The 19,325-nt window shown below is 57.2% G+C and overlaps 3 protein-coding genes across 4 annotated transcripts; all 3 read right to left on the bottom strand.

Moving 5' to 3' along the window:
* Positions 1–2,712: 2,712 nt before the first annotated feature.
* KLK10 (kallikrein related peptidase 10) lies at positions 2,713–8,147 on the bottom strand. Its single transcript, XM_081120021.1, has 6 exons — positions 7,681–8,147; positions 7,241–7,337; positions 6,392–6,572; positions 5,512–5,786; positions 5,202–5,335; positions 2,713–3,930 (listed from the first exon to the last, which is right to left on the bottom strand). The coding sequence occupies exons 2-6, from the start codon at positions 7,326–7,328 to the stop codon at positions 3,778–3,780; spliced, it is 831 nt and encodes a 276-aa protein (XP_080976147.1). The 5' UTR covers positions 7,329–7,337; positions 7,681–8,147; the 3' UTR covers positions 2,713–3,777.
* Positions 8,148–9,219: 1,072 nt separating this feature from the next.
* On the bottom strand, positions 9,220–13,573 carry KLK11 (kallikrein related peptidase 11). Of its 2 annotated transcripts, none has more exons than XM_081120027.1 (6): positions 13,389–13,573; positions 11,685–11,760; positions 11,095–11,251; positions 10,452–10,717; positions 9,771–9,907; positions 9,220–9,621 (listed from the first exon to the last, which is right to left on the bottom strand). In XM_081120027.1, the coding sequence occupies exons 2-6, from the start codon at positions 11,722–11,724 to the stop codon at positions 9,469–9,471; spliced, it is 753 nt and encodes a 250-aa protein (XP_080976153.1). In that variant the 5' UTR covers positions 11,725–11,760; positions 13,389–13,573; the 3' UTR covers positions 9,220–9,468. The 2 variants fall into 2 exon arrangements, with proteins under 2 accessions (XP_080976153.1, XP_080976152.1); XM_081120026.1 differs by lacking the exon at positions 13,389–13,573 and adding an exon at positions 12,547–12,630.
* Positions 13,574–14,338: 765 nt separating this feature from the next.
* On the bottom strand, positions 14,339–18,330 carry KLK12 (kallikrein related peptidase 12). Its single transcript, XM_081120022.1, has 6 exons — positions 18,216–18,330; positions 17,995–18,050; positions 17,363–17,522; positions 16,301–16,560; positions 15,257–15,390; positions 14,339–14,692 (listed from the first exon to the last, which is right to left on the bottom strand). Exons 1-6 carry the CDS (start codon positions 18,242–18,244, stop codon positions 14,537–14,539), a joined length of 795 nt encoding a protein of 264 aa, XP_080976148.1. The 5' UTR covers positions 18,245–18,330; the 3' UTR covers positions 14,339–14,536.
* Between the last annotated feature and the right edge of the window lie 995 nt (positions 18,331–19,325).

The raw sequence follows: 19,325 nt of genomic DNA, 5'->3' as shown, positions 1-19,325 counted from the left end.
TTTAGCCAGGGCTCACGGGAGGTTTTAGGATATGTTAATTGAATGAGTGAATGTCTTTCTCAATATCCTTCTTTTCCTGGTGAACTCCTACTCATACTTCAAGACCCAACCTAAATACCACCTCCTACAGGAAGCCTTCTCTGATTTCTCCAGGCGGAGTCCATCTCTTCCTCCCCTGAGCACTCACAACCTCTTCCACTTGCCTCAAGGCCTGATTAACAAGCTGGGCCTGGCATTCCTTGGAATGCATCCTCACAATGGTATAGCAGTTTGGAGCATGGATTCTGGACCTGGACTCCCTGGCTCCGAATCTCAACACAGGCAATTATTAGGTGTGTGAACTTGAGCAGGTCACTGGGCATCTCCCGGTGGCTCTATCTAATGAGTAGCAATAGTAACCGGAGTTGTAAGGGGATAAGTGAATTCACACTTCCGAAGCATGACAGTGTCTGGCACATTGTAAGCATTCCAAAAATATGTCTGTCCATCTCCCCCAGAGCCCTGCACTGCCTCCCATGACTGGAGTTGTCCTACTCCCTGTCTACACAAGCAGGTCTTGAGACCAAGGACTGAACACCCACTACTTGCTAAGTGCCATCCTAACTGCTTTAAGAACATCTTGATAGCTACCTTTATGGACTGGTTACCCTCTGCCTGGCAGTCAGGTAAGCACTGCACCTATACTCTCTCACTTGCTTCTCACAAGAGTCTTCCCAAACTCAACGTCACAGGAAGTGGGGAGGGAAATTGAGGTAGCGCATTCAAGTAATTTGGTCAAGGTCAAACAGTACGTGATAGAAACACATTTCCTTCTGAAACCGGTGAACTCCTACTTGTCCTTTAAAACCCCATGCATCCCTGGCCAGGTGGCTAAGTTGGTTGGAGCGTGGTTCCATACACCTAAAGGTTGCCTGTTCAGTTCCCTGAGTGGGCACGTGCTTAGGTTTCGGGTTAGAACCTAGGTCAGGCATGTATAGGAGGCAATCAATCGATGTTTGTCTCTCAAGTCAATGTTTCTCTCCCTTCTCACTTCTCTAAAATCAATAAAAACATTTCCTAGGGTAAAGATTTAAAACAACAAAACAGGCCCATGCAATGCCCCCTCATCTGAGAAGACTTCCCTGATTCCTTTGAGAATAGACCTTGGTCCCTCTTCGGGCCACACTCTACCTCTTTCTCTTACAGCATTGATCAACTTGTGTTATTGTTATTATTTTTTAATTCAACAGTGTATTGAGTGGCTTCTGTGTGCCAGGTACTGTTAGAACACCACAGTGAATAGATTAGAGTCCCTGCCCTCGTGGACTGGGTGGGAGAAGGGAGGGGACAGATCATCAGGGAGTAAATAAATAAATGAGATCATTTCTGCTATAACGAGTGCTGCAAAAGGAATAAAGCAATGGATTGGTGACTTGAGGGGACACCTCTTTAGCCAGGGCAACCCTGGAGGGCCTCACTGAGGAGGTGACCTTTGCATGGAGACTTGAATGCCAAGAATGTAAGGCTTGCCTATCTCCCTGACTTGACTAGCATCTCCTTGAGGGCAGGGCCCAGTCTGATTCATCTCCAGGAACTGATGTAGGACTGGGTTCAATAAACACGTGCAGCATGACTAAAGAAACGGGTGAATTCCCTTTAAAAATGAATCAAGTTTTCGAGTCCCCACCCACTTCCTCGCATAACCAACTCGGCCGATGTGCCTCAGTGGCCTTTCCTGGGCGTGCTAATAGGAGCAGGGAAGGAGTAAGGGACTGTGCACCAGTCCTCTGTGGCCTGTGAGGGCAGGGACCTTGTAGGTACCACTACGCTCCCAGCCCAGCACCGGGCCTGCCATGTAATAAATACTCAATAAATTGTTGTTTGAATGGGGAAACAAGAACCACCTGCGATGAATGGAAAACTTCTGTTGTGCGTATGGTCAGCTGATGTAAGTGGAGCTTCGAGGGCATTTTTAGCTCTGCCTGGACTCTGGGTATAACTTCCCCACCTCCCCACCCCCACGCCTGGCATAGGAATATTTACATGGAGACAGTTTCTGATAGAGACGAACCCATCTTCCCGCATTTTCAGAGCAGTCTCAAAGACATTTTGGGAAGGGGCGTGGATGATGGAGTTGGACTTGGGTGCTGGGTGCTGGGTGAGGGATGACAGTGGAGATGTGCTGAGCTGGGACTGCAGCCCTTGGTTGGTGAGGGGATGCAGATGGATCTAACAAACAGAAAAAATCCCCCTAAATTTCAGAGGGCTTCTTTGCGTGGACTTAACAACAAAGGCGAGGAGAGTTCCTCTGGTCTTAGAGGCTGGGATGGAGACAAGGTGAGGTCCCTTGGGTTCCAGTGGCCCCAGGAAGGCAGAGAAGGTACCAAGTGACTCAGAGCCGGCCCAGCTCCTGCTGGGACAGCACCAACGGGTGCTGGGTGGACTCAGAGGTGGGAAACAGTGGGAGGGGAGAGGGAAGTGGTTCAGAGGGGTGGACAGTGCGATGTTCCCATCAGCCCCGAGGAATGGAGATGGGGATGGTGTGTGTGTGGGGGGGTAGGATTGGGGATTACACCTGTGCGTTTTCCCCAGGACACAGTCACACATGCTGTCACCAGGACCTGTTCACAGGTCATGATGTTATCATAGGATTACATGGGTGGGATCCCTCCATTGCTAGTGGGAGTGGGGTTCTTGCGATATCTTGAGAAAAAGAATTTCTAAGACTTGCATGGGAGGGTGAGTCATCTTTATTTGTGCGAAATTACATCCCTCGGTTTCCAAAGTCCTGGATCTCTTAACCCAGTCCTAGAAAATGTCCAGCTGGAGCTTCAGTAGAGCCAGAAGCAGAGCCGGTGTCCAGAGTCTCAGTGTCATGGTGGAACTGAGTCTGGTTCAGCATCAGGCCAGCCCCAGCCCATCAGTCCATTGCGCAGGGGGGTGCGCCCCCCGCAACAGGAGAGCCAGGGATGCGAGGGGGCCAGGAGAGCGGGAGAGGGCTCCCTCAGTGTAGGAGTTCAAGCCTGCCCGCTGGGCAGTGGCCACGCCTGTTCTGGCCGGTGCCCTGCCCCCAGGTGTGACTGACAGATAAGCACCGTCCCAGTCACCCAGACCTCACTGGGCACCAGTCTACTGTCCAGTCCCTTTCCCCACAATCACCCAGACCTCAGGGGGCACCAGTCTATTGTCCAGTCCCTTCCCCCTGCAATCTTGGAGAGAGAGGCCGAGAGGATGCTAAACGGCAGCCTCCTGGCACAGGCGGCAGGCCTGTATTATCCTGCTTTCCCGTCACTCCTTCCCGGTTAATTAACAACCAGGTTATTACAATGATATCAAGGACACCAAATAACATTTAGTGAGAGCTCACCTCCCGCTATGCTAATGCTTTACTGAGAATGACCATAAAGATCTGCACACACGTACACACACATTATACCATTGTCTCCTCACGACACGTCTACGAGGTAGGCACTTCTTTGTCCCCATTTTTTCAGGGAGGGAACTAAAGCCCAGAGAAGCCCCTGGCTTGCCCAAGGTCACACAGCAGGGAATGGTGGAGGACGCCAGGTTGGGGGGTGACTGAGAACTTCTCTCGGAGACCAGGTGCCCGCCGGCTTCCTGGCTCCCCTTGAACAGAACTTTACCCGCACTGTCTGCGCTCCGCTGGGGAGGAAGGGGAGGGGAGGGGGATGTTCACAGGCAGGGATGGCGGCAGGGGTCTGAATGGGGCAGGGGGAGGTGGCTGGGCCGTCTGTGCAGGAAGGATGCAGACGGTGAAGCGGTGGCTGGGCCACTGGGTCAGTGAGAGCGAATGGTCTTCTCGATCCAGGAGGTGTATTTGCAGATCTGCGTGTAGACAGCTGGGTGCTGAGCAGAGCCACAGGGGTAAACACCCCAGGAAAGGACACCCTGCAGGGTCTCATCACAGACCAGGGGGCCACCGGAGTCACTCTGGGGTAAGAGGGAGAGATGGAATAAATATACCAAGATGAGGGCTGCCACTTGGGGGCCTGAGGTAATGATGGGGCAGGAAGGGGTTGGAATTAGGAATGAGGTGGGGTGGGGTGGGGTGGAGCTGGACCGGGGCTATGGGTGTTGGGTTGGGCAGTGAGAGTGGAGACAGGAGGGAGCTTAGGTTCTAGCTCCTGATAGGTGAGGGGATGGAGATGGATGTACAGAGAGACACGGGGTGGGGGCCTAGGAATGGTTTAAGGGATAAAGTTCAGGATGGCATGGGAAGAGGGTAGGGCTGGGGGCAAGGTTGGACGTAAAAGATGGGCCCAGGGAGGCAGAGTGGGACGTGGGGGATGTGAATGAAAAGGGGGATGTGTAAGAAACTTGACAAGCTCAGGGGGCTACAGGGCAGGATGACCCACGCAGAGACTGAAAGGAACCTCATGGGACATTCTGATCACAAACTCCCAACGGGCAGGTCATAGCGGGTGGTCACATCGCAGGCCTGCGGCTTCCTTAGCGAAGGTCAGTCTTTACCTCACCAAACCCTGCCCGTGGTTCTTATGCATCCAAAACAACATTCCAAACCCCTCGGAGGTACAGGGCTGCACCAGATCGACCACAGAACTCGTTACCTTGCGGCCCGCGTGCCGTCCCTGAGCTATTAACTGTAAATGTGAGAGGTTAACTGTCCTGTACCCCCAGTGGAAGAGAGGTTTGGATCTCCCCGTGTTACTTTGAGTCCACTTCTAGAGATTTCCCGCTGTGCTTTCTCCTGCCTCCTTCACCTACCGCCAGCGGATTCCCTGCAGCCCTGCTTACTTCTCTCTTTGATTCTGAACACATGAAACAGACGGCGAAACTGCGATTCTCCGGAGCTTCTCAATCTGTGGAGGTCTCGCTTCCAGGCATGTCCTCAAAATTTTTACTCAGATAAACTCATAAAATTTGTATATATATTTTGGCAAACTTTTGTATATATATTTCGGCAAACTTTTTTTGACAAACAAGAGCTTGTCAAATTTCTTACACATCCCCCTTTTCATTCACATCCCCCACATCCCACTCTGCCTCCCTGGGCCCATCTTTTATGTCCAACCTTGCCCCCAGGGATGAAGTTGAGGTAGGGTTGGGGGAGTGATGGACGTGGGGATTGATGTGTGTTTGGGGTGGCTGTGGGGTTGGGGACAAGGGTGGATCATCTGCTTTCTCATAACCTCCCTCTGCTCACTCCCACAAGTCAGAGACCCTCCCTGGGCAGCCCTTACCTGGCAGGGGTCCTGGCCCTGGTCCAGTCCTGCACACATCATGTTGTTGGTGACTACGCCAGGGTAGAAGACGTCACACTCTCTGGGGCTCAAGATAGTGACCCTGGAGCAGCTCAGGCCCTTGTTGTACTTCACTAATGGGAAAAAACACCAGGTTGCCTTGGGGTCCAGCCTAATTCTCCAGGACCCAGGAGTCCAGACACCCAGATTGTTCCCATCCCAGGTCCCAGGCCCCAGGCCCCCAACCCCCTCCTCCCTCACAGAAGTCCTGACCCCCCCTTGCCCAAGATACAAGGCCCTCAGCTCTTACCTCTTCGGTTGGCCGTGGTGCCCCAGCCAGCGACCTGGCACTGGTCTCCAGGCTGGGCACAGCGGCGGGGCAGGCGCAGGGTCTGGATTCGTGACCCGAGCACAGCTGGCCTAGCCAGCTTCAGCAGCATGAGGTCATGCTCATCTGTGCGCCTTGGCAGGATGGGGCCTGAGCCATGGCGGTATTTGGGGTGCGTAATAAAGCTAGTGGTTCTGCGGAGCTGCTCTCCCTGGAGAAGCAGCAGGTGGTCATCCCCAACTCGAGCCCACAGCTGCCTGAGGAGGGAAGAGCCACATGGAGGCAAAGCCTTTGTAGAGACTGACTGGACAGTCCCTGGGAAGGAGGGTGCAGGCAGTGGTGGTGGTGGGGGGGGGAGGTTAGACACTTGGATCCTACAAGGGGGCTGGGACTCCTGGGTCTGAGGGAGGAGGGGGCTGGGGACCCACACTCCTGGGTCTGAAGCAGGAGCGAGTGGAGGAGGGGAGAGCTGGGGACCTGAATTCTTGGGACATGAGGAGGAACAACCAGGTGTTGGGGTCCCTGGCTTCTGCTGGGGGTCTCCCTGGGTAGGCCTATCCTTTCCTGCCTCCCTCAATAGGGACTCATGAGATGAGCAATTTCTTTTAGTTCAAAATTCCTAACCACGCGAAACCCTGAGTTCTGCCCTGTTGCGCACAACTATCTGCACCTAAGTGGAACCCAAGTAGAATCAGGTGGACAGAGGTGATGGATGGGCCTAGAAATGCTGAGAGGGCCACACCGCCCCCTGGCGGCCACGGCAGCGCCCCGTCTCTCCTTCGGGAAGCTCTCCAGGGCTCCCCGCAGGCGCCCGCCCTCCCCGCCCCCGGGCCCCCGGGGCGCCCCCAAAGAGCTCCCTTACTTGTTGTTCCCGCAGTGCGCGGCCGTGAGCACCCAGCTCTTGTCCACCAGGACACCCGCGCAGTGGAACGAGAGGCCATTGAAGAGGGACACCTGCCAGGGCTGCGAGCCGCGCGCGCACGGGGCGCCAGAGGCCGCCAAGTCCAAAGCCGTGTCGTTTTGGGGGAACACCGCCTCTGCAGCTGGGGACGGGAGGTGGCCATCAGAGCGGGCGGGGCAGGGCGAGGGCTGGGTTTGGGGTCCGAGCGCGGCCACGGGACGGAGCGGGGGTGGGGGTGAGAGGCAGCCAGAAACCAGGGAGAAGGTGGAAAGTCGGGGGCGGGATGGGGGGTGTGGGGGGCGGCTCCTGCTGGAACCTAAGGGAAGTGGGCGAAGAAAAGAAGGCGTGAAAGGGGAAGAAGGCGGGGCCGGGGCGGAGGGGAGAAAGGGGACCCACAGGGTGGGTCTGGAGGGGCCGGGCGCACGGGGGGCGGGGGCAGGACGCGGGGCGGGGCAGGCGAGGGGTAGGTCGGGGGGCGACGCCGCGCGCCGGAAAGGGGGCCAGGGCGCAGAGCTCCGACAGGACTTGGGGTGAAGCAGGGCGGAGCGAGAAGGGCCCCGCACGGAACGGAGCGGGGCGCGGGGCCCCGACGTTAAGGGCGAGGACAGGGCGCGGGGAGGAAAAGGGGAGAGCGGACGCGGGCGGCTCGAGGGGCGCGGCCGGGCGGGACGCAGCATCCAGGGCGGAGCGGGACGGGAGCGGGGCTGGCCGTCGGTGGCCGAGCGCCGGGGTCCCGAGGGCGGGCGGGAGGGCGCGCGGCCCGTCGCCCCCGTCTCGGCGCCGCCCGTCGAGCCCTGACCCCCGCCTCACCCCGCAGTTGCGCCATCAGCGGCGGCAGCAGCAGCAGCAGCTTCGCCGCGGCCCAGGCGGCGGGGAGGCGGAGGTGCTGGGGTCTCATGGCCGGGACCTGGGTGAACGGAAGCCTTAGCGGAGACCCTCGCCCGGCGGCCCGCGCGCCCCAGCGCCCCGCGGGACCCGCGGCGCCCGCGCCCCAGCACCTCGGGGGCGGGCGGGGGCAGTCCCGGCGCGGACAGCGGTAATGGGCGCAATTATCCTAATGAGGCCCCTGGCCGCGTCCCCTGCCCTCCCTGCGCCCGAGGGGAGCGCGCTCCGGGCCGGGGCTGCCCCGCGGAGCCTCTCAGCGCGTGGGGTTTCGCCCCCGTTCCCAGCGAGGGAAACGGAGGCTTGGGCAGGGCTCCTGCCCGCGATTCGACGGTCCCCCCAACCAGAGGGAGGTGCACCCGCCTCACCTGGGAGTCGCGCAGGAAAAGCAGAGTGGAGACCGGGCCGCGCTTCTGCCCCTCGGTGCGGGCCGCCAGGTTCCTCTGCCCAGGGACCCCTGGCCCGTGCTTCCCTTTTAACCGGCGAGAGCCCGGAAACTCCCCCACCTTGCCCCCGGGGGCTCGCCCCCTCCTTTTCCGTCTCCCTAATTACACCGTGGGTGCGGCTGGCATCCAACCTGGGCCCCAGATTCCTGCCCTGGGAGGGACCGAGGAATACAGGCTTCTCCCATTGCCCAAAACACCCTTTTTGGAGCTGGGTCCCGTGGGGATTTCCCTAGGTGTCCTGTCCCAGGAAGTGTGCCCAGGTGGGGAGAGAGGGTGCCCAGGGAGCCTGAGGGCGGTGGGGACAGCGTTGGGGATCAGGGGTGGTGAGCACAGCGGGGAATGTAAGCGGGGAAATGCGCAGCCCCGAAAGTAAACAGACAGGGAAATGCACCTCTGCAGTCACAACACCAGAAGAGCCAGCCGGCTGCCAGGGAGACAGGGAGGCAGAGATAAGAGAGGCTGACGGAAAGAGTAGGAGCTACAGGGACAGAAAAAGGACACGGGAGACAAAGGGAGAGGAGACTGCTCCCTGCTTGAGTCCAACCCCACGGCCAGGGCAGTGGGCTCAGTGTGTGTCCCAGTGACCAGCATGACCCCCCCCCATGTGTAATCCCCATTTGTGGTCACTTCACATCCCCCCTGCCATCCGTGTGTTTCCAGGTGACAAGCAGGCCCGTGAATCACGGGCTGCAAGGGGCGTCCGCATTTTCTCAGCCAACTCCCTGGTTTCAGGCGAGGAATGGGAGGCTCAGAGAGGGCAGTGACTCACGGGAGGTCACACAGCCAGTCTGCCTAGCAGCCAGGAGGCCTCAGTTCCAGCTCTGGGCTCTTCCTCCTCATGCCAGCTACCTCTCCCGCCAGCGTAGCAGAATATTGGAAAGGAACCTTGGGTGCTGGACTGTTTGCCTGGCGACTTCTCCATGAGGCCACACGTGGCTAAAGTGGGACTGAAGAATGACACTTCTGGTTTTCTGTAATTTTAATTTAAAGCCACATGTGGTTAGTGGCTACCGTGTTGGTCTGCGCAGGTCTCAGTGAATTACCTACCTATCTGGAGGTTGGGAACAAAACAATGACGGCTGCCTTTCAGTCAGTCTTCTCTGCGCGCGCAGATGGGCTTCACGTGCTAGGGTACTTTTTGCACTCGGGACTCTACAGGCAAGGAAACTGAGTCTCGAGGCAGTACAGCTCAGTAGTTAAGAAATCAGCCCTGCTTCAGACTCCTTGCTTTTCTACTTACTGGCTGTGTTACCATGAGCAAGTAACTTCATTTCACGGTGCCTCAGTTTTCTCATCTGCAAAATAGGTATAAGAGTAGCACCGACCTCACGTTAACTGGGGTACGTGAACTGATACATTTAAGAGCCCTTTAGCCAAGGGCTGGCACTCAGTAAGCAGGCAGGAGATTCGTCCTAAATATTTATTGAAATCTTGTTCCACTACTGTCTTTGGGTTGGGGATACCACAGTGAACCAAACAGCTCTTAATAATCACTCCCAGAGTCACAAGTTAATGCGAGGTTGGATTTGAACCCAGGGCTCTTTAATTCCAATGAGTTGTTTATTAGGTTCCAACATCTAGCTAGTCAAGGAATCCCAAAGAAAGTACTGAAAGGGGTGGTGGCTCAGGCTTCACTGGGAGCAGAATGAACAGGAACCACATTGCCATGTAGGCGTGGGGGTGTAGGTGAGGACGGTGAGCTGGTCCCGGCTAATTGTTCTTCATTGTCTCCCGAATCCAGTCCACGTATTTGCAGACCTTAGTGTAGACACCGGGCTTTCTGGTGACGGCACATGGGTCCTGACCCCAGGAGATAATGCCTTGAAGAGACCCATTACACACCAGAGGGCCTCCAGAGTCACCCTGGGGATGGGGGGGAGAGAACCAGTCAGAGAGGACGGGAGGCCTTGGAAGAGGGGAAGGTGTTGGGCGTGGTGTGAGGGAAGAGGTAGGGATGGTGGGTGCAGATGAAGACACAGCTGAGGTTGGAGACCCAGGCCCTGCCCTCTGACCTGGCACGAGTCCTTGCCTTCCTCCTGAACGCTGGCGCACACCATGGTGTCTGTGATGTTGCCGGGGTAGGCGTTCTCACACTCCTTGTGATCGATGATGGTGATGTTGGCACATCGCAAGGTATGGGGCAGGTGCACTGTGGAAACGGCAGGAAGGGGTGTGGAGCACGAGAGCCTCCTGGCTCAGTGCCCTACACTGCAGGGCTTGCTCTGCACCCAACACCTGGGAACTTGCTCTGAATCCAGTCCCCATGCCTGCTGACAGCCAACTCATCTCTCTGCCTGTAACAACAGCTATCGAGTAAATTCTTAGTTGCTCTATATACTTTATCTCTAATCCAGCCCTGGTAGGTGGGTGTAATTATTCTCATTTTACAGAGAAGAAAACCAAGGTTGACAGAGGTGAAGCCACTGGCCCAAGATCCTACAACAGCAGGTATGGATCAGGGACTGAACTTCCCATCTGTTTCCCTGCAAGACCCAAATTTCTGTCTCCACCTCCCCCCGCCCCAGACCTTTACTTTCCACTCCTCCTTTCACCTGATCCCACTGCTGGCACCCCAATATAGCCCCCTCTTTTATCACTGTGACTCATTTGGGAAGATTCTTCTGGTTTCCTATGTCCTTCTACTAAATCATGACCACCCTGCCCCCCAGCACGTTCCCCCGTGGAGCTCCTACACTGGGGGCTGGACGTGGTGCCCCAGCCGGAAATGAGGCAGCGGGTGCCAGGGGTGACGCAGCGTGATGGCAGGGCCAGGGCCCTCACGGCCCAGGTGATGATGGCTGGTGCCACCATCTTCACCAGCATGATGTCGTTGCGGTGGTCTTTGTTGGGTAGGCTGTTGTTGAAGTCTGGGTGGGGGAAGGACTCCGTGGCCATTCGGGTCTGCTCCCAGCCATCCCGTCGCTGAAGGTAGTGCATCCCCAGGTGAACTATGTATTGGCTGAGGTGGGAGAGATGGTGGTCAGAGATGGAAGGGTAGGGAGAGACGGGAGGTGGGGCGAGAGACACAGGGTGGTGGTGTGGGGAGACAAGAGTGCACCTCCACCTCCACTTCCAACCTCACCCCCGGTCCCATGGAAGTCCCCTTCCAAACTGTATCCCCACTCAGCTTCCAGCCCCATTTTCAACCTCGTCCCAGTTCCAATATCACCCATCTCTCCTTCCTCAATCCCCAGTGGCCTCCCACGACCAATGCTAACCACCCCACCTGTGTGCCCACCTTTCTCCCCCGTTCACATTCTCCCCATCCCCCAGCCCCTCCCATGCATCTCTCCAACTCCAGCCCCCTCCCATCCCCTCCCCAGCCCCCGCACCCACGGCTTGCGGCAGTGAGCAGCTGTCAGGAGCCATTTGGGGGCGATGAGGGTCGCCCCACAGAGCAGACGCGTCTTCTGAAACAGAGCCACCTGCCAGGGCTTGGAATGAGGAGGACACTCGTACCCCTTGATGATCCTGGTCTCTCCCCCTACACGCCCTGGAGGGGGTGGGGGCAAAAGAGGGGGCTCAGGCATGAGAGGGCTCCCAGGGGAGTCAGAGGGCGGGTATCTGTTCCCCGGCCTGGTGTCTCTCTGGGATGCACTGTATGGATGACTGCATTGAATGATTGGCATAGCGGTTGGCCAATAGCCACTGCCCTGAGCTCTTTGGATGGCTCCCACTCCAGCCCGGGGACCCTGGCCCCTCCCCTGGGACCCCCCTGGGCCTCTCCCCATTCTAGCATCTATAGGGTTTACACCTGCTAAAGCCAAGGGCCTCCAGGACCTCATTATGGCTCATTTGTCTATTCAGACGCCCTCCGGGTTAGTCTGTATTTTGAATATCGGCCCTGTCCACGTCCAGGCACAGAGGGTTGGGGGATGCTAGAGGTGTGAGAGGGAGGCCCCTACCTGTCCCCATCACCACCGTACCTGTCACCAGAGCAAGCATGATTAATTGCAGAATCGTCATGGCCTGGAGCAGGGGGAGGGCAGGCCCCAGGTTCTTCTGGAAACAAGGAAGTACAGGGGCCAGTTCGCTTTATGGGGAGATCGCAGGTCGGCTCGTGCCCTCTCCCGTCTCCCTCGCCTGCTCCTGCTCCGATGGTCCCCAGGGAGAAACAACAGGGCTTGAAGAACCCCCTGGTTCTCACAGCACCCCAGCCTCGGATACCTTGAAATGAACCTTGGGGACGGAGGGCAGCCTTGGAGGGACCGGACCTCAGCTAGAAGCTCCTGGCAGCCCAGGAGGATGGCTGGGAGAGGCTTTGCCTTGTTTTAGGTCAACCACCGAACCTCTGAGGTTCATTTTGGAGAATGTTTTCTCTGTGCCCACCTGAGGCCTGGCTAGGGCCCAACAGCTTGGAGCAGGAGGATAATGGGGATTGGCATCATTCGGAAACCACCCAGGGTGACGTGGGCCCTTCACGGGCTCCCTGGGCCGCAGAGGCAGGTCCGCCTGGGATGGTGTTTTGGACCCTGCCCTGCTGCACCCCTACCCCTTGGACGGGCACCTGGACAGAGATGGGCAGGGCTGAGCACAGGAAGAGTCAGTGTCCTCAGCTGCCCTGGCCAGCGGGGGTAGAGGTGGAGGGCTGGGCTCAGGGACAGAAGCTGGGGTCAGAGGTCACTGGGGTTGGGGGCAGCTGGCTAGAGAAGCAGAGAGAAACAGAGAACCTCCACCCAAGCCTAGAAAGATAGAGCAGAGGGAGAAATGGTGCTGAGGCCCAGGAGGCCTGGTGCGCTCCGTCGGGTACCACCTGGAGTGGGACCTTCCCTTCCCTCCCAGACTCACAGGCTCTGGGGCTGGGGCTCCTGGGGCCCACAGTGGTGGTGGCAGCTGCGGCAGGCTGGGGCAGGCTGGGCCGGAGCGAGAGGCACCAGGCAGGCAGGCGAAAGGGGGGTGGCCCGGATGACTGGGCCTCCTAGCCCTGCCTATTGCCCTGGGGGCGGGGTGTGCGAGGGGGCCCTACCCAGACAGGCCTTGGGCCTCAGGCAGGCGCTGCCACCCGCCGTCAGCCTCCGTCACCTCTCCAAGCCCCTCTTCTCTCTGCTCCTCTCAGGTTCCCCTGTGCATCCATCTGTCTACATCCTGCCCTTTTACTCTGAGTTGCTCTCTTCATCCGTCACCAGCTGCCTTTCTGTAATTCTGTGCGCGTGTCATTTCTTGGTGCGTCTGTGCGACAGTGCCTTTCTGTCCGTCTGTCTCTGTTTTCATCTGCCAGTCCCCGCAGGTCTCCTCTCCTGCTCCTGCTTTATCCCTGTTTGGGTCTGTTTCTGCCTCTGTCCCTCCATCTGTCTCCTTCCCTCCCTCCCTCTGTCTCTAAACCCCTCATCTCCTCCTGGGCCTGCCCCTCCCTCCCCACAGCCTGAGCCCAGGTGGGCCCCTGGCCTCCTTTTGGGCCCCTCCCTTCTCCATTCCAAGGAGGGGGAGAACTGGGGCGTCGAAGAGGTGGGGCTGCTGCCGGGCGAAGGGGCAGGACAGAAGGGTGGGGGAGGCAGGTCGGGGCCTGTGGGAATCAAGGCCCGAGAATGGGAAATCAAGGCTCCTCTGCCGACCCTCCCCTCTGCCCCTCTCTTCCTGCTCCCAGTCTGCCAGGAACCCCAGCGTCCTTGGAATCCAGCTGTGGCACTTACTCACTGTGTGGCCTGGGTCCGATGACTTCTCAAATCTGAGCCACCTCGAGTGACAATCCCTACTTCTTCAAGCTTGTTATCGGTTGGATCTCCTCCCTGTCTTGCCCTCCTCTCTCCCCTAACCAGATGCGGAGCAGGACTGCCAGGTAGGCCTGGGTTCTGACAGCAGCCGGCCCTGGCCCCACACTTCAGCTCTGCCTCTTCCTACCATGGTGACGTAGGACGAGGGACTCCACCCCAGTGAGGCTCAGTTTCTTCATCTGTGACCTGGGGGTGACAGCCCTGCCTTGGGTGGTTGGGGTAAGGACTTCAGGACAGCCAAGGACAGTAGGTTCTCAGCAGATGTTCCCACGGCTGTCATGATCACACCTCAAATTCCTCTTCCATTCACTAGGGAGAGGTTCTCTTTGCATCTCCTGGAGAGGCAGTGATGACAGACCCCAAGGGGGTGGGCAGGACTATTTTAAGACATAGGCTAGTTCCTCTTGCCTTCCCACCTTCCATGATCAACAGCAGGAAGACCAACCCACATCCCACATTAAATCATTAAATATAACCCATGCTCCACTCCAGCAGAACCAAGTTGCCATTGGCTAGTTGGAGGAATGTTACGTTTTATAGCCATTTAATTAAGTAGTCATGAATTTTGATTTCACAGTTGTCATTTGGTATTTTGCAGCCAGTAATTTTTACCCTTCTTCAGATTCTTATGCTTATGGGCTCTTGAAAACCTTATAAGCATTTGGTTACTGTTCCTGTTGTGTCAGATGGAGAAAAATGTTCCTTATTTTTATTGATATAAGTAACTTTCTCTACACCATCCCTATGTGACCCCTGAGGGAAAACCCCCACTCTCTCTGATCTCTATTTCTACACCTGTGAGTAGGGGAATGAATGAGCCCCCCCTCCACCTCAACCAGCACGGGGATACCAGATAAACAGACATCACCCCTTCTCCAGTTGTATTTATTCCAAATAGTCAGATACTCCCTCCTCCCGGAACCATGGGTCTTAGAAGGGCTGGCTGGAGTTGAAGTTCTGAGAAGACGATTCCTCAGACCAAGAAGAGTGAGAGCTGGGGTTGACGATGGAGGAGGTGTTGGAGCTCAGAGTGGCCCCAAGCTGAGGGCGGAGGCGGAAGGAGCAGGTCAGTTGTTCTTCATGACAGCCCGGATCCAGTCCACATATTTGCAAATATTGGTGTAGACTCCTGGGATGCCTTCTTGCCCGCAAGGCCCCACAGACCCCCAGGACACCAGACCCTGAAGGACTCCTCCGCACACCAGGGGGCCACCAGAGTCACCCTGGAAGGAAAAGGGGAAATGAGCATGGCCTGAAAATGGGAGAAATCCTGTTCCAGTTTTCCTCTCCCCAACCCATTCCTGGGCCTTGAGAACTGTGGCTCCAACCTGGTCATCAGAGAAAGAGCACAGCCAAGTTCTGGAAGGACAACAGCAATGGCTGGACCATGGAGAAGGGCACATGGCTCTAGGCACCAAACCCAGGGATGGTGGGCGGGAGTCCACCAAGGGTAGAGTTCCCTCAAAGACAATGGCTGGGCCCTGACCAATGAGGGAAGAGTATGGGCACAAATAATCAGTCCCAGCAAAGGAGGGCGGGACTCCATGAGGACAGTGGCTGGGGCCTTGGCCAGCAGGAAGGGGCAGGCCTCCCCTCTAGAGGGCCCAAAGGGCAGGGTAGCAGAGTTTGAGGGTGAGAGAGCCCTAGGGCCCCCTTTCCTGCCTCCATCCTGGAGTCTCACCTGGGCCGGTATCAACTGGAGGGTGGTACGGGGAAGACTCAGAACCGGAGAGGCAGTAGGTTACCTGCCTGAGCCCCCCATGCCCGCTGGTTCTGCATCTGCTCACCTGGCAGGCATCCATTCCCAGGTTGCCTCCCGCACACACCATGTTGTCCGTGATTCTCCCGGGGAACACGGCTCGGCAATCGGCATTGGAGACGATGGTGATGTTGAGACATTGGAGCCGGTCTGGGAACGGGTCTGGGGGGGGGGGGGGAGATGGGTGCTGCAGGCTCCTTCATAGCCACGTGCCTCTCAAGGAAACTCAGTCCAAATCTGCACCCCATCCCCTCCCTGTGACCTCCACTGTAATCCTTGAACCTCCAAATTTTAGATTTATGATTTTATTTCCTAGTGACCCTTGACCGCAGTCCATTGGCCCTGACCTTTAACCTCTAACTTTGAGTGCATAACTCTAGACTCTCCTTGTCCCTCCAACCTCAGGTTCAATGAACACAGACCTGACCTCCTCCTTCAGTTTCAGCGACTGTGACCTTTGACCTTCAATCCTATCATCCTTTGATCCCAACTTGACCTCACATCTTGTCTCCCGAACCCGTATTCCTTGTATTCACCTTGAGCTCCAACCTCAGTTCTGCACCCTCTAAGCCATTGGTCTCTACTCCAAAGTGACCTCTGATCCTAGGTTATTCGAACCTTGACTCCATGACCCCTAGTCTCTGGCTCCACCCCCAAACCCTATGGCTTCCAATCCCAGACCAGTGACCCCTGGTTTCCATCCTTAGATTGTGCCCAGCTTTTGCAACATGTGGATCCCATGACTTCAACTCGTCAGCGACCTTGACCACCAGAGTCCATGGCCCATGACTTCATGGCCCCATTTATATATGCCTTTTGCTCCAGTCTGATGATCCCTGGCAGCACTCTGACCTCTAACCACATCCCTGACCCATGACTCCTGACTCCAGATTCAACCCCTTAACCGCTTTGACTCTCAGAACCTGATCCAACATCATCTCTGACCCCAAACTACAATCCTGACCCTTTTGACCCTTTAACGATCCTTCCTCCGAGATGGTGTGACTCCTGAACTCTTGCCCTATACCCAGACTTTTGCCCACTTTGACCCCTGACCCCAGAGCCCCCTTACTCCATGGTCGGTTGGTGGTGCCCCAGCCCGAGATGTGGCACTCGGTGCCAGCCGCCGCACAGGTGGTGGGCAGGGCCAGGGGCTGGACGCTGCGGGTCAGGAGGACGGGGGTGCCCAGTCTCAGAAGCCGCAGGTCATGTTCGTGGCTCCTCTGGGCTCCCTGGTAGCTGGGATAGGTCATGGAGAAGCCGCTGCGCCGGATCTGCTCTGTCCAGTCCAGGTGGCTGAGGCTGTGCTCCCCCAGGCGCACCCAGTACCTGCTGGGGTTACATTGTTGGCTCAGCGGGTGGCTGCCCCCAGGCTCCCAGGCCCTCCTGCCTCCGTCTGGTCTGTCATCTTGGTTCCTTGTTCACTTGCTCTCGTTCCCTGTCTCGGATGCTCTCTCAGTCTCTTAGACTCCTGGTCTCTATCTCCATCTCCGCAGCCCCCCCTTGCCCCCCCCGCCACTGCATCTGTGTCCCTTTCTGATTCTCTTAGCTGGTGAGGCCCACAGGGGTAGGGGCAGCTGTCAGTATTCATTCTTCTCTGCGCTGTCCCCACCACCTGGGAGGTTGCCTGGGCTGTCGACTGAGTGAACGCTCTCTGTCCTGCTTGTGTCTCTCCCTGTTCCCAAATCTCCCCATCTCTTTGTGTCCGAAACTTCCCTTTCGCATAAAATCCAGAGTGTCAGACCTAGAAAGCCCCATCGTGCCATTTTACAGATGGGACCACTGAGGATGCACAAAGTGTTTGGGTCAGACGTGGGCCCAGGGCCCAGCCAGGGTCAGGAAGTGGTTGAGTTTAGCGACAGATGCCATGTAGAAAGGGAGTGGGACTTGAAAGGATAAGGGGAGGTGGGTGGGCAGGTTCCAGACCCTTCCCTGCCCTCCACCCCGCTGCACCTCAGCCAGCCCCACCCAGGCCCATTGCTGAAAAAGCCCTACTTGTCTAACCTCAGGCTCTCTTGCGGCAGGACCATTTCCTTTCTCCTTGACGCTCCCTCCTGTGAGCCCCTACCCCCAGGGCTCTCCTCTCATCACCCTCCTTGCCCACCCCAAAAAGCGACCCACACAGGGGGCTTACCTGCCGCTGCAGTGGGCGGCTGTGAGGACCCACCGTCGGTCAATGAGGACCCCCCCACAGCGCAGGTTGGCACCTTCAAACAGCCCCACCTGCCAAGGCTGTGAGTGAGGCTCACACTCCGTGCCATTATAAATCTTCTCGGAGGCCCCGTGGCTGAGCCCTGAGGACAGGGGAAGGGGCCAGAGAGGTGAGGTCAGAGACCCACAGATTGTGGGTCAGAGACAGGAAGAGAGATACAGAGAGAGAAAGAGGCGAGAGAGACGGAGACCCCGAGACAGAGCCAGACACAGGGAGACACCCAGCGATGGAACACGAGTGACGAAAATACACAGTATGACACTCAAGAGATACAGAGAGGAAGAGAAAGGGAAACGGAGAGATGCTTAAAGACAGAGGGGAAATACGGATGCAGAGAAAGAGAGGAAGGACAGAGACATAGGGACGGGGAGACAGCAGGGAGATGAGTCAAAAGATACAGGAGGGGTGAGAAGGCCCTGGGAGCTGGAGGTAAGTGGAGGCACAGAGCCAACGCCCCTCCCTGCCTCCCTGCCAGGCTGGGCCAGAGCCGAGCTGGGGAGATGGGGGTCCCCTTGCGGAAGAGGGGGGACTCTCCTTTGCCCTGGGGAACTCACCAATAATACACAGGAGCAAAAAGATGCTGGTCCCCACGGCTGGCCACCTCCAGGTCCTGGGGGAAAGGTGAGGGGTGCTCAGAGGTGGCCCTTCCCCTGTCAGCCAGCCCCTCCCTCCCTCCCCCTTCCCACGTCGGCTCCAAGAGGAGGGGGTGCCCCTTCGCTCTCCCTGCCAGTCTCCCGCGGCCACCCCCGCCAGTGGCTGCAGGCCCCCTCCTCACCTTGTCTCTCTGCCCGCTGGGCCCTCCATGTGGCTGTCGACGTCCCAGCCTGCCTGTGCTCTGTTGTCTGTCTGCCAGCCTACCTGCCTATCTTGTCACCTGCCGGCCAGCCAACGCTCCCACTGTCCACCTGGCTTCTCAGCCGCCTGTCATGCTGCCTCACCTTCCCCCTCCTTCTGTCCGTCTGTCCCAGGTCAGCAGCTGACACAGCTTTTAACTCTCTTTGTTCCAGCCCATTCCATTTCCTGGTTGAGGGTAAGAGACACGGGGTGGGGCACCCCCTAATCCCCTACAAACTCTTCCTCACTCTAATGACACTTAATTGGGCTTCAGGGCTGAAGGGAGGAAGGGGGAGCAGGGGAGAGACCCAGGAAGGCTGTGGGGGGAAGACCCTGCCCCACACCTTCTCCCCTCTTCTCCAAGCCAGCCAGCAGCCCGCCCCTTCCAGCTGGTGACTCAAGGTGACCTGGGAGCTGGGTTCTAATCCCGACTCCAGTGACGAAGGCTCAGGGAGGGTGGGGCAAGGACACCCGGGCCCCTCCCCATGCAGTGCAGGGAAAGGTCAGGAGGGTGGAAGTGAGAGGCAGGGAAACTAAGGCAGAGAGAGCCCGGGGAAGGAAGGGATTTCACAGGAGGCGGCAGGAAGAGACAGGAGAGGTTTTCCAAACTCTGTGAAAGTCTGATTCTAACTGAATTTTTTTTAAAAAAATTTTACTTATTGATTTGGGGGGTGGGGAGAAACGTCAATTTGTTGTTCCACATATTTGTGCATCCGTTGCTTGAGTGTTGCGTGTGCCCTGACTGCGGATCAAACTCGTGACCTTAGTGTATCCGGACGACACTCTAACTCACCCAGCCACCTGGCCAGGGCTCATTTTTCAAACGCACAGTCAACGTGGTTCCCAGCTTCAAGCAGCACAGGCCTTCTTATACATGTGAGGCCAATTTACTTAATTCCACAAAAGGTTTTTCTTTGCATAAGGGCTTCCACTGAGAAAGAGATGGGAGGTTGGGGGGGAGGGAGAGAGAGATAGGAGCGGCCTCTCTTTCTTGTGTGATCTGAGGTCTCCTTTCCTCTGAATTCAGAATCACAAAACTTCAGCTTTTAAT

This window comes from Miniopterus schreibersii, assembly GCF_964146895.1.
Source record: "Miniopterus schreibersii genome assembly, chromosome: 18".
Taxonomy (NCBI): Eukaryota; Metazoa; Chordata; class Mammalia; order Chiroptera; family Miniopteridae; genus Miniopterus; species Miniopterus schreibersii.
Note: the sequence above shows the minus strand (reverse complement) of the source record. Positions and strands in the feature narration are given on the sequence as shown.